Below are 14,808 nucleotides of genomic sequence, written 5' to 3' on the forward strand. Positions count from 1 at the left end.
AACTTTGCTCTAGCTTCTGCTCTCGAGAATACGGCTATTCCGGGATCACCATTTACCAGACAATTTCCAGAGAATAGCATCGTTCTAGCGAAGCAATAGCGAAGCGGCATTGGAAAGGTTACTAAAAGGAATCGGACAGAAGTATAGGTTGCTCAGAGTAAACACGCTTTACGATTCACTTTCCTATAATTCTCGTATCAACGATGCAACATTCCCTATATATTCTTTACGATATCTTATATTTTCTTCTTGATTAATTGAAAATCAATCTTATTTCGTTCGTAATTGCTTATACAATTTTACTTTATATAATCGTCAATTCTTTTCTTCTTCATCTCTTTATCTATGTCAAAATGTCGAATAATACCAGTTGTAAATATAATATCAAGAAATAATTGTGACGATTAAAATATCTGTCTCTTTTGGTCGGATATTTTACGGTCAGTTGTAGTACACCCGTTACGAACTTCTTATTAGTCTTGTTAATCTATAAAGTATGACATAACTTAACAGTTATCATTTCAACAACATGTAACATTTACATGTCAAGGAATTCAGCAACATGTGACATGTGGAAAAATTCAATAGCGCATATTTAAGAAGACGCGAGCATGTTCATATATTTCGATATTAAGCAATCAGACTTATGTTTGCGTTACATTTTCAATTATTGTAAATATGTTTTGCTTGTCGGCCGGAGACACTAGCTATCGCCAATGCCTATAAAATAAAATAAGAAGATAATCTTTTGATCGAGGTATCTGACACGATTAGTTTGCAGCCGTTCAGATAACGCTTATTTCCAAATCAGACTGATTTTGCTATCTTCCTACTGCTTATACACATGGAAATAAGTTCGCGCGATAAATCGAGTGGTATTTTCTTCGAGTTCACAAGCGATTGTCGTAATTATCTTAAAAAGTTCCTTCGTGGAAGTAATCGACCAATTATCATATACCACCTATGGTGAAGTCACTTTTCTCAATAGCACGCATACGATTGAAGTAAATTGGCAACGAACTAGACTAGAAACACGTATGAAACCAAGGAATCCTTACTAAATATAGTAATTCTTATTTCGATGATGGTTAAAAGGAAACAGCCGAGGGCAAATAATTCGATCGCCTTGTTTTCGCGAATAAGAACGCACAGAAGCAATGGAAAATTACAATGTTTATATACATTCGTTATACATAAACACACAATTGATCAATAAATAGTCACAAAGGTAGACATTTTATATGTTACTTTTATTAATCATAAATTAGGAGTAATTTTTATTTCGTGCAATAACCATAGATGTCAAATTTTCAATGATGCATTAATATAATAATTACTATAATAAAAATAGTTAAAATTTTGCAGGATTAATAATATTTATTTTTCGTTTGGATTCTGTCTTTCTATTTTATCAAGAGAGGGTTAGTATACTTTGGAGATGGCGTCTTGTTCCATGTTGTACGAAAAGAAACGTCGATGGCACAGTTCTCTGTCTTGCCTCCTTCTCTTTAACTTTCAATTAAATTTTCTATCGACATTTATGTGATACACAAATCTCCGACACTATGATATAAAACGATATCTTCGATCAAACTGTATTAACGAACAATGAGCAATAAGAGAAACTGTAGATTTATCCCAATATAGATCTAAGACGACGATAGCGTCTAGATAAACTTTATGCCGTGACTGCAGAATGAAACAATGCAACAGGTGTATAAATTCGTGTTTTGTTAGTTTTTTTGATTCTTTTCTTTAAGAATAACTAGAATATTATGACAACATATTAATTTTTCAAATATTATACGATTATTTTTATTCTTTATAAAAAAATAGAATTAAACTATGGATTGAATGTTTGAAAAAAAATGAAATGAAAATATTCATTTTTGCACAATTTTATATATTAAATATAATATTGATTTCTATCGAGCATTTTATTTTTCAACAAAAAGAAACAGAATTGAAAGCGACTTAACAGTTGTTCAACGAAATAATGTAATGATAATGAAGATCCATTCTTGCATGCAGTCAATTATATGTAATTATCCGATGATAATGCCAGTTGCCATTAGAAAGATTAGCCGTTTTTTCCAAGATTCGTTTAATCCTTTGTCCAATGCTGGAATAAAATTTCTATATATTAATTAGGTTTAAAATCATTCTACTTTGTCAAATTTTAGAAAAATATTACATTTATTTTGATATTCTATTAGAGATAATTTGAATATTCTCTACAGACAAACTTCAATATGCGAATATATATATTTAAATATATATATTCATATGTATTACACATACACATATATATACATATGTGCATTAAAAATCAGACACACAGTTAGATAAAATTTTATTGAAAGTGAGTTTATACGAAATGATCAGAGAAACGATGATTTTGAATTATATTTTAATATTGTAAAGATCGTTTTGTTTGTATATCATCCAATATTGTTCTAAGTTCCTCATCTTCTAATCGTCCTTCTAAACTGGGAATCAAGGCTTTCGCTTCTTCTGGAGTTTCTGGACAAAGATTCGCGAGCGAAGCTAACTCAAACTTATGAAGTTTCTTCTGCATAAGCAAGCTAGAACATACAAATTTCTATAAATTTATACGAATATGAATATTTTTCATTTCAAAAAATAGTTTACGAGTTTCTTTTAGTTACGAGAATCTTTTATTAATTATAAAGATATAATCGCGCTTACTTTCTCACAGCAGCAATTGTTTCTTTATTTTTAAATCGGCGAAATCTATTTGTATATGTTAAACTCTTCATGAAAACTTCAGAAAATTCTTGTTCCTCTTCTGCTGATTCATTTTGGGCTTTTCTATGCTCCAATAACATATACACTTCCGAAATTAAAAGAGTCTCTGCGTTTTCAAATTCTAAGAAAAAAAAATTATAAATAACACATTTATTAAATTGTCATATCGTTTATACAATCGACAATATCCTATTATTTACTTTCATCCATTTCAGGTATATTTTAAATTAAATACTACTTGCTCTAAATTTTATTCATAAATTTTATTATATAAGTATTTATATATTTTATAAAATACATTTTATAATATTATTTATATAATATACAAATTGCAAGCAAAATATCATATATTTACATGTATGTATGTTGTATGTTATTAATCTGTGCGTAATTTTAATAATATATTATAACATATTATTATTTTCAGTCGATTTTTTCTTAATAAATTCTTAATATGTAATATCACAATCCAATATATACTTACGAAGTATAATACACAAAACTTACGTATTTTAGTTATATTAACAAAATGTATATCATTGATTCGGTTTATTTATATATCCTTTCTCCGTAAGAAAATCGTATATTTTTCGCGTTTTATTTACATCAATCTTAAGTAAAACTCTAGCTTGTGCCAATCTAAGGCAACCAGATTTTTTATTTTCCGCTATTAAAATTTGTTTAAAATCAAGATAATTGGTAGGAACTATACGCGTAACTGAGCAAAGTTCTTTTTCAGCTGGGGTTAATTTTTCGTATCCTGGAAGACCTTTAATTGCAAGTGGTGGTGCTGCTTTTCGTTGTGAAATTGTATTTGACATAGAATTATTAAAACTAATATTACATCCGGGTAATATAGTCTTCCAACTATACTCGGGATTATTTAAATATTGTTTTCTTTCCTTTTCATTTTCCTGTCTAAGTTTGCTTAATTTTTGAAACATTGGAACACTATGAAAATACTTTAAACCATTGGTGCGAAATTCAAATAATTTATTAATATAATTTTTAAGTTCTCCTGCTCTGTGTAAACCTTCCATGAAGTAATCAAATTCTATACCTCCTAATAATTGCATGTAAATTAATAATCTTTCTACAAGAGGTCTAGTTATTGTACATTCGTATCTTTGTATCCAAGATATAGTTCTTCTAAATGCTATCAATCCATGATTACGTATGATCTTTCTTCTTCTCATACGTTCTTTTAGTCTGTTGTTATATGCCTGTACTATAGCTACTTGCAATGTTTTTCCTAATTCGTAATTTTCATCATTTATACTAAATTCATTATAGTTTAAATCAGAAATTAATAATTCCGCATGATTATCGAAATTCACTTCAAAATCTGATCTTGCTGGATTATATCCAGCCAAAAGTTTACAATTAAGGGTATTTGGTGCAAATCGAGGAGGTTCTTCTAAATCTTGCAATTTATATAAATAAGGAATAGATTCACATTTAAACAAACTAGCTCTTGTTTCTTCAATTTTTGGCAATCCTGGTAATGCTTGATTATCTATATAATATTGAAGATAATGATTTTTACATTCTTCTGGTGATTTGTCTTGCATTCGTTTCGCCATGTCAATCCAATTGCCAAAACCGCACTCCAGTAAAACATCTAGTAACTCTAATTCTTGTTTCGCTGTCCAACCACTTTCTTCGATTAAAGGAAATTCGTTTTTTATGATGATATAGTCATGATCATTTCTATGATTGCCAATTTCTGATCCATTAGAGAAACAAGAGGGACATAGTTCCATACTATTACATACAGCACAACGAATATACGGTTCTGTCAATGCAGATTTACATACACGGCATATTGGGTCTGAAGTAATGATTTCATCCTTCACGACTGACACGTCGAGTTCTATGTTACGCTCGATCTTATCTGTTCTACTCGATGAGCAGTCTGAAAGAGGATAATCGTTACCTTAGGCCATGCCGCATAATCAATTATTTTCATATGTTATCTTATTAAATATAAATCTTTATCGAAAAAAAATCAGTCATAATCATAGGTTAGAAATAGGTAAATTATATTCTTTTTTTTTTTCCTCGAAAGAAAGACATACCTTTTGGAAATTGTAAATCTGCCGCGTCTTCCTCTGTCATATCAGTTAAATTCGGATTAGCCATATTTTTTTTTTTATATTAATTCTTTATATTTATATAGAAATAAATCACCACTTCTTTCAAACTGTTTACTACCAACAAACAAGCATGCTTTTAGTTACAATTAACAAGAATTGTATATACTTTCTTTACTAGATGGCACTTGCGTAGCTATATACTTCTAGTAAAAAAAAAATTATAGTTCGAAATTTCTTTAAACTAGAAGTTTCCAATTGATGACTACTACCAATCGATGTCGATTAAATAATAAATAATAACAATAATAAATTTTACTTTATGAAATTTTATATCCCACATTCTGAAATATCGATTGTGCGAAATATCAGAGTGTTCGGTATGCCCTCTATGATTAAAACAGTGAATTTAGAAATTACATTCAATTCAAGAATGAAAATTTTCTCTAGATATGCGCTTCATATCTCTTTTATATATTCTAAGGTTTTCTTACCATTTTAGCGTCATTCCCAATATTACCGATTTGTCAAAGAATAAGATTACAGTAGTGTGGTTAAAAATAAATTATAATTATTAAAATAGTTATTCAGAAAAAAATTATTATAAATAACTTTTTTCGATCCTATAATATATTAATGTATAAATAAAATTTCATGTTCAATATTTAAAATTAATATTCAAAAATTATTAAGTTAAGATTCATAAAAACGTCATTAAGACGTATTGCATTATTACCAACAATATAAAAAATATGAAGATTCGTTTTCCAAATTAAACATATTATTTAAAAATATATTTACCTTAAAATTAATAAAATTACGAATATAACGTGAATACATAAAGGTATGTATAAAATCATGAATATAAAATCATAAAAAGTAAAATTGCGTAAAATTGTTTTCTTAAAATCGAAGATATAAGTAATTATACTCTATTATACTTTAACATCTTTCAAATCGGATAGACATTAGAAAAATAGACAAAGAAAGCTAAGTGTGTGAACAAGTTCGCCTACGTTGTCTTTTATAAAACAAATAGACACGTTGTAAAATGCGTTCGCACATTGAACTCTCTGTTGGAATGTGTAGTTTGTAAAAGAATAATCCTAAGTCGCTCGAAAATAATAGCAGAATCACTATGTAAATATTAAGAATAGTCTCGTGAAAATCATATGAAAATTTTATCGAACTAACCAATTTTCATCTATTACATCTTTTTTTTCCACTTACATGTGAAGTTATGGATAACGAAATAATGAATAATTCAACGAAATTAGAAGAAATAGAATTTTATGATGAATATGTTTTATGTTTACAGATTCACGACAAAAGCATAAGAAGTGATCTATTTAGTAGAAAAGTGTTTTTTCTAGAAAAATTAGATTTCAAATATCGAAGTTTGTCTTCAGCAAGCAGCTTTTCATTGTAAGTTTAACACACATTTAAAGTAATATTAGGATATTAAATTATTAATATCCTATAGTATAATATTAATACTATGCTATAGGATTTTAATCATAAAACAAGAATTGCTTATTTAATCAAAACGTTTTGAATTGATTGCGTAATTTCTCGATATTATGATCAGATAAAAAGAAGTGTGCATTTAATATAGTCATTCAATATTTTTCAATTTAAATTACGTAATATTCACGTAATAAAAGGAAGGATCATTATTTTCCAACTATAATCTTTACAAGCATAATTCTTTGGTCGATTTACATGATTATTGATATAACCTTGGCCTTCGTGAGTTTTGCAAAGGATTAAACTCGGGACAATAACTTGTTTCTAGTTCTCGCAATGGTATGAAAAAATGCATATCATGTGTTTACTGTAATCCGCTAGGCATGAAAACCGGTTTCATTAAAATTTTTACGAATCGACCAATCAGGTTAAGACAGAAAACTTATCTCTTAATAACCTATCTTATAATTTTCTTTTTTAAGAAAAATATTCGATATTTTCGTTTTATCATCGAATAGTGGAAATTGTTTCTAATATTATAACATTTTACGAATTCTACATTGCATTACGTAAAAGCAGAAGCGTAAAAATGAATAATATTAGACAATTTGATCGACATTGTATCTCGATTAATATTAAATCATAGACTTCTGCGTCACTCTTGATTTTTTTTGCAAGTAAACAGAAGTTTGACGAATGTGAATTTGCACGCGAATGAATTTCACACCGTTCCACACAAAGCAAAAGAAACGTCGAATAATACGCGGCTTCAGGAGAATAATTTAATGCGATAGTTCAGCTACGATAAAAAAAAAAACTTTTTTTAAAACGCGAAGAGCAACGCGTTTCTATCGCGATACGACGATCGAATAATCGAGAGTCCTCGAAGGATTGAATCATTGAACAACGCTCGAATGCGTTTCTTTTCGCTTTTCATCGTGATGTGATTTCCGTATTCGCGACTTGAAATAATGAATCTTGAACAACCAAACTTTTCTAATGCAAGAACGTTGCACTTCCGCACTCACGATGATGGCGATAACGTCATGGAGGAGAGCGTTCGATCAGATCGAGGGAATATCTTTGATAACGTTTATAAAATGACTACTGTAGAGAGGTACGTCTATTTTATTAAATCAGTGAACATGTAACGGAAATATGATACGAAAAATATTTCTTGTATATATTCAAATGATAAAGAATATGATTATTTCTTTTAGATTCTTTCGTTCAACTTTATAAAATTATTTTATTGGATTTATTAATATATTAAAATTATGTGTGTATATTGAAAATAAGATTTATAATATTCAATCCAATACTTTTAAAAAATAAGTTACTCATGCTGTATTTAATATATAATCCAAAAAATATACGTGAAAACAAAAGGCAAAAATGATATCGACGAGTTTACTTTCGTTAACCTCATTTCGAAGCAATTTTCAGATAGCAAAATGATGTAGAAGCTTTCGTTAATTTTCGCTTTAATTTCTCGTGATTAATATCGTACATTTTTCTATTTTAAATCACAAAACGTGTGCAAAAACGAATGATACTTTCATGGATAAATCAAAAACCAGACAACAGTGATCAACAGTGAAAAATGTTATTGTTTCCAGAACTTCCTGCGTTATTTTTACATTCGTTCTGACACGAAGCAGGAGCATTTGTTTCTTGTAAAATTGCCGGAACAATAAGGATTCCTTTTTTTTCTCTATTTTTATAAAAAAAAAGAACCATTATTAAACAAAAATATAATTAAGATTATATATTTAAAATTATTGAAAATCATGATTTAAAAAAAAGATAAATTTCAATCGTGTCTCTTCAATTCAATTTATACACGAGTATAAAAATACTGAAGGATAAATTTCCAGACGTTCACCAGAATGACATCTGTATACCAACGACTTAAGATTGTCCACGAATACGTTAGGTATCTTTTTTTTTATACGAGTTGAGCCTCGGATTTATTCTCTCCTTCGCGTCGTATTCTTTCCTCGATAAAAGAAAAAGGAAAAGATTTTTGGGAAAGGGTTATCGGACTTTTTACGGCACGTTTATAAATTCGGTTTAGCTCATTAACATCGGCATTATGTATAACGGAACAACCGGCATTTATGTATATTTATATAAAAGATATATAAAAGAAACTGCGTTCGAATAATGCAACTTGCATTTAATTTATTATACTATATATATATTTGAATTCTGTTAATAGAAGAAAACATGCATAATAGATTTTGAATTAATTATTTTTAATTATATTCGTTAATTTTATATGAAATATTCGTATATTCATAACTTTTAACTGACGTGCTAAAATTGAGATATTCAAATTAATCAATAACTTACTATAAATAATGTAATAAACATTGTCAACTTTTTTCTCGAATCAGAGTAAATTGGAGACCAAACATAGAAGTTATTAAAAGTTTTCATCGATGAAAATAGATATAAATAGATACATATCTGATAACAAATTGAAAAAAATATTTCTCCAAAATTGAACAAAGTATTCACTTCCTTTCAAAATATACGTTTCATTAAGAGTTCAATTCCCAATTTCTTTTCTTTCCTTTCGTTTCTCTTATTTCTTGACGATTCACGCTTCTTTAAAGCATTGCAGCCTTCAAAAGAATACACTTCCACGAATCATACAAATTTTTCGATCATCGGAACGATAAATTTTTTTTTTTTATGCAAATACGACACACTTATTCCATACATCAAACATATCCTTTCCAATTTATCCGTGAGCTACGCGCATCTAACGCATCCAGCCTCGTCCAAAACGCTTCGTAAACATCCTTTAATCACAACAGCGTCCGATAATGCGTGATTATTAAGGAGCCGACAGAGTCACGAATGAATATTCATCGCATCGTCGAGCGCATTGTGCGCAGGTTGATCCACGATGGCGGTATTCACCTAGACAACGAAATTACGCGACTCTAGATGCAAATTGTTTACTTACGTAAGCTACGCGAACTGATACACCGTAATTCAATTCACCGAGGCTCATGAAACCGCGAAAGTAAAACAAATCCTTCGACTATTATGTTTAAATAGTCTCGAAAATTAATTATTCTTCAATTGTCGGGTTTTATTTTATGTCCATCTCTCGAGATGGGTTACGTTTTAATTCGTGAATGACGGAAATGATCATCACAGCAATTCGTTCCTCTTATACGTTAATTAGCATTGTCTCGAGTGAAATCTCTTAAACGTATCGATATTGATTGTTAATGATTGACTTTCCCTGTTGTATCGTTTCTCAAGTTGAATAAACATAAATATCCTTTATCGTAAGATTTAAAATTAGAATTAAAATTTATAACAATATTTAATAGAATATCGAGGATTTATTTCGCTCATTAATTTTCCTTTAAGAGATACGTGGATTATTTCATTTGATCGTTGGTACATTCGTTGGAAATATCTTAAACTTTCCTGGAAATGTTATTGAAACACGAATTCGAATACTCGTATCATTGTGAAGATCTATCTATTACGCGTTTTAATAGATTTAATATTTTACAAGTCTTCTTGCATTCGCTTCTTGATTTTAATAATTCTTGATTCTCTTTTCCTTTTTTTTTCTTTGATTCTTTTAAGAGATTATTATTCTCGAAACGACCGACTATAACCAACGTTCGTTGTATCATCTTATTTCCTAGCAACGCAAGCTCATAATAAAAAAAAAAAAAAATTTACGACAGAAATAAAACGCTGACCCAACCCACCTTCAAGGAATAATAACATTCTGTTTCCAAGCTTTGCTTTTTTTTCTTTTTCTTTTTTTTCATCGATAGGAAAAAATTTCTTTGATCGAGCAGACTAAATCCGACAAACTCCTTCCCTACGACTTAAATATCGAAATTACGAGCATTCCATCTACCTATCGAAACGGGGAGAGGGGGATTTCTCCCGACGTAAGATGTGAAATGTTAAACGATCGAAAAGGTGAAACGAATAGTTTGAAATCGAGGAGAAGAGGAGTATACGCGTGGCCGATCTTCGATAAAACGGTCACTACGACCTGAGCCTAACGGGATAACCTCGATAAACTTTGATCGGTAGATTGTTGTTGAAGCCACTCCTAGTAACGCCACTTTACGTTACATTTTTGTATTAAAAGTATCTCGATACATTTCATCGTATTCTAATTCAAAAGTAGAATTGTTAGAAATAAGATGTATCTAAAACTGGATTTTCTCCAAAATCTTAAACTTTCAATCAATGAATACTTGTTCGTTCTATTTCGACGAAAATCTCGTGAATGGCAATTCGCTCCATGATAATGTTTCACTTTGCCTATGACGGATTATCGATTTAGAATCTTAATGAAATTACATAAATAGCGAGCAAATCTTGGATTATTTCAATCATCAATTATTCCTAATCGCATTGGCGTAAAATTCTCCATATCTGGGTAAATTTTTCTTTTTTAAATATGCGCATAGTTAAAAGTGGAACGAAGTGGTTGGATCTCGAGTCTTTCGCCTCGTATATAAATTAAATATTATGGGAAAAAAAGTGGTCGGAGAATGGCTGTTTCCTGTTATCAACGCAACCCGCTTGATCGATTTCTCGTATATAACGGCTAATTATATTACGCGAGAGAGAGAGAGAGAGAGCAACTCGTAGCGTTTAATTTGCTAAGATCGTGTGCCGTGCAGTGGTCGAGTCGCGTGCAACGGTTATAACTGTATCTCTCGAGTCGAGTCAAGCTTTTCCCCGGTGAAAAGAGCGCGTTTCCTGGGGAACGCAAATTCACGCATTCGTTCCTTCACCTCGACTCTCTCGACTCTACTACACACCGAGAATCCAGGCCAATGACAATAAACAATTTCGACAGATAGTCGCCGAAACGATCTCTAATATCCTTCTTCGAACGATCGATCGAACGATACTTGATAATTATTCTTATTCTTATGTATATTTTTATCGAAAAGATTATTAATCGAAATAAACGTGTGGAGGAGGATTATAATATTAAAGCAGGTACAATTATCACAGATTGGCCAAAAGAAAGAATAAACGAAAAAATGGACTATGTATATAGAAATCCGGATGTTCTATCAACAACTGCGGTTTCTCTTTCTCTTTTCGAGAAAGAAAGGGTGTTTTCGAAAGAGCGCGGTTGCGTTAAATTGGCGCGGAGCGATAATCGATGGGATCAACGTGGCTCGATCAACGTCGACACACTTTTTGGAACGTGGTTCACCGACCTTACTCCGTTTCGACTCCGTTCGTTCTCATCTCGTCACCCGTTTCGAATCGTGATATCGAGGTATAGTAACACGCGCTACACAAGGCCTCGTGATTTTACGACGTCGCGCCATACGCAACGTGAAATGCATAACGGAATCGACCTTAGCTATTGTTACAAACGTATTGCCAGTCCAATCGATAAGCTAATCAATGAATTGCTCGAAAGAAGAGCTTATTATTGCCGATGCCCTCGATTGAAACTAGTTATCGCAATATCGGTTGCTGTTTTCCATTCCGGACAAACGATCGGTATCGCGCGATCACGTAACCGATTCTGCACCACTTCTTCCATTCCGTTCGAAAATTCAGTTCTAGAATCTCCTTTTCCCTCGATTCTCTTTATTTCGATCGAACGGAGAGCACGGATCTCTTTGCTACGTTTCAGAAAGGAAAAAGAAAGAACGTTCCTATATCGATAATTGTCAAACTCGATTAATCTTTGCAACATCCTTAATTCGATCCTTTAACGATATCTACCATTCCATTTATGGAACGATCTTTATCGATTCGAGGCGAATGCAATTCAGGTTAATGTAGACGTTAAAATATTCCTTCGAGTACGATTTAATGCCATTGTGACGGATGATAGCGTAACTTAACGATAAACTCGCATCTTGCGAGTTACGAAGCGAAGGTTTCTACGAATCGGAAAAAGAAGGTGAAGGTCGGACAGACGAGCGGATGGAAACGTGGGAACGAAATCGCTCATTTCCATCCAACTTTGTTATACCGATTCGTTACATTGTTGCGCGTTAATATCATTTAACAAAATTAATAATACTTTTGTTTTACAAGTATTCGTCGATTGATTTTTTATAAACTTGCGATAAACTGCGAATGTAATTGACGTGAAAATCTTATCGATTCCTTCTCGTATACGATCGTATACGAATAATTGTAAACTATCTACAAATTCTCTATAAGAAGTACAAATCTTAATTACAATCTTGCAAATAAATTGTTTAAGTCGTAATCTTTATTGTATTTTATATTGTAAAAAATTATTCCTGACAAAGAATTCATAATTAAATTGTTCGTTAGAGATATTATAAGGAAGTTCAATCATCGCGATAGTTGAATGAAACTGAAGAAAGAAAAAAAAAAAAATATCCGTGGAAAATATCTATTTTAAAGATCTTAGATTCACAAGATTTTCTGTATTAGTAAGACCAGGAGGAAACCATTCCAAGAAACTATTCAGTCTTTCCGTTCACGGAGAACAATTCCGCAAAAGAAAGTAGAATTATCCAGAATGTATTCGACTTGCATTTTGATAATCGTAATCTAAATTCTTTTCTTTTCATTTCTAAAAAAAACAACACCAAAAAAGAAAATTTGTATAATAATAAAATATATTAAACGAAATCTCATTCAATATTATACAATTAGAAGAAAGAAAGAGGAGGGGAAAGAATTCATTCGACGACGAACAAATCTACCAACCAACATATAATTGTTACAATATTTCAAGAGAGTCATCATTTGTGATCATTTCGTTCGATCGAAATAAAGGCCGCACAAACGTTATTGTTTTGAAAGACAGAAATTCAGACGGTTTCGGATCGTCGAGTGAAACGCACGTGAACGAGCGGCGAATGTATGTTCACCCTATGTAGGTTGAAGCCCTACAGAGTTCCGGACCCGTTTCTGGGACAGTCTCTTTAAAGTTTTGCGCGCAATAGTTTTGAAGCACGAAGAGACCGGCATTGGTCTCTGCAACTTTCGGAAACTCGGCCAAACTTACGCACCCACTTCCTCCTAGCCAGACGTTAACAAACGGGGATCTCGTCGGGGATCCTCGCCAGTCTATAAACTCTAACTCTCTAACCCCGAAAGAAATCGATCCCTTCTTGAAATAAATTACCGGTGAACGGTAATCGAACGATCGAGCAGAGGATCTCCCGCCCGTCGATGTATTTTAAACAGTTTTAAAATAGTTAAACAGTTTCGCTTATTTTAAACCTGTCTTACGAATCGGATATCGAGCCAGTTTTTCGATCATTTCGATCTTCGTGTTAGGGATTTTTAGAGATTACGTATATATACAAAATTTGATCGTTTCTTCCTTTAACTGTGTATTCTTGTAGTGGTATAATGTTTCGATACTAGGGGTTACTAAAGCGGAGCAAAAGATTTAACTCGTCTCGTTGCTCTCGGCTTACGTATCCGTTTATCTTGCACGATCGAAGCTAATGGATTATACAACGTTTCGAATTATTTCGAAATAAGCTGATCAAATACTTATTACGAATCGGATTCGTTCTCGAACGAGGCGAGAGAAAATACGAGGATAGCGAATCGTAAAGTGGCCGGCCATAGAGCAACAATATTTAGAAAAGAATAGAATGACGCGTCGTCTCATCCTGTCGCGATTCCCATCACTTGACTCGGAACAAAAAAATGGGAATAGATAGATTTCGAACCAGATGATGCTTACTTGATGAGGTAGAAATTGTATATTAATGAATTATCTTTTTTTTTTTATACTTTGAATTTAAATTTGAATTAAAACTTCTCTATATTTCGAAAGATCGATCGAAAGAATGACGGATCCGAATTGAAATTCGCCATCCTCGTATTATGCATCGAGGTTTAACCGCGCGACCATGTGGACGTTGCTCATGGACGTTCATCGGCACGAAATAAATATTTCCGTGATGCATAGTAATCTCAATGTCGGTCGTGCGGAGGAAGAGAACAATTTTTTAAAAAAAGTCAGCGATGTGTACGGTGTCATCGTTTCGTGGAGAGAGGACAAACGAAACGAAGGATCGAAGAAAAAAAGAAACACGTTATAAACGTGCGAGATGCTTAAACGGATGAAACAGGCTAAAGAAAAATAAAATTGCTCGATTGTCACGAATTTTTTCCCTGATATATTATATCACATCATATAATATTTATATCATATAAATAAATTCGCTTTTAATTTATTAAAGGGACTCGATCGATAAGACTCGATCGATCGAACGAGATAAAATTTCCTTTCCAATAAATTGCAACGTTCGATCGATTTTTGTGGATGGATGTGTCAAATGTGGCATCGGACAGGATTCTTTTCTCGAAACGACCCACAATCGCCGCTGTACGTAGACGCGGGATTTGGCAAATCGGCGAGAATGCGAGAGTGCAAAAAGGAAGAGGAGAGCCGGGGACGAGAAAGAGAGAGCGAGAGAAGTAGGGAGGGCGTTTAAATACGGAG

The 14,808-nt window shown here is 31.9% G+C and overlaps 1 protein-coding gene across 2 annotated transcripts; it reads right to left on the reverse strand.

Annotated features, from left to right (window-relative positions):
- Window positions 1–1,918: 1,918 nt before the first annotated feature.
- Window positions 1,919–5,023, reverse strand: LOC408384 (transcriptional adapter 2-alpha). 2 transcript variants are annotated; one of them, XR_001705275.2, is made up of 4 exons: window positions 4,848–5,010; window positions 2,710–2,890; window positions 2,195–2,585; window positions 1,919–2,122 (listed from the first exon to the last, which is right to left on the reverse strand). XR_001705275.2 is itself a non-coding variant. In XM_016915620.2 (2 exons), exons 1-2 carry the CDS (start codon window positions 4,909–4,911, stop codon window positions 3,306–3,308), a joined length of 1,443 nt encoding a protein of 480 aa, XP_016771109.1. In that variant the 5' UTR covers window positions 4,912–5,023; the 3' UTR covers window positions 3,102–3,305. The 2 variants fall into 2 exon arrangements, 1 of the variants encoding a protein (XP_016771109.1); XM_016915620.2 differs by lacking the exons at window positions 1,919–2,122; window positions 2,195–2,585; window positions 2,710–2,890 and adding an exon at window positions 3,102–4,684 and having other exon boundaries at window positions 4,848–5,023.
- Window positions 5,024–14,808: the final 9,785 nt, after the last annotated feature.

This window comes from Apis mellifera, linkage group LG12 (assembly GCF_003254395.2).
Source record: "Apis mellifera strain DH4 linkage group LG12, Amel_HAv3.1, whole genome shotgun sequence".
Lineage (NCBI taxonomy): Eukaryota > Metazoa > Arthropoda > Insecta > Hymenoptera > Apidae > Apis > Apis mellifera.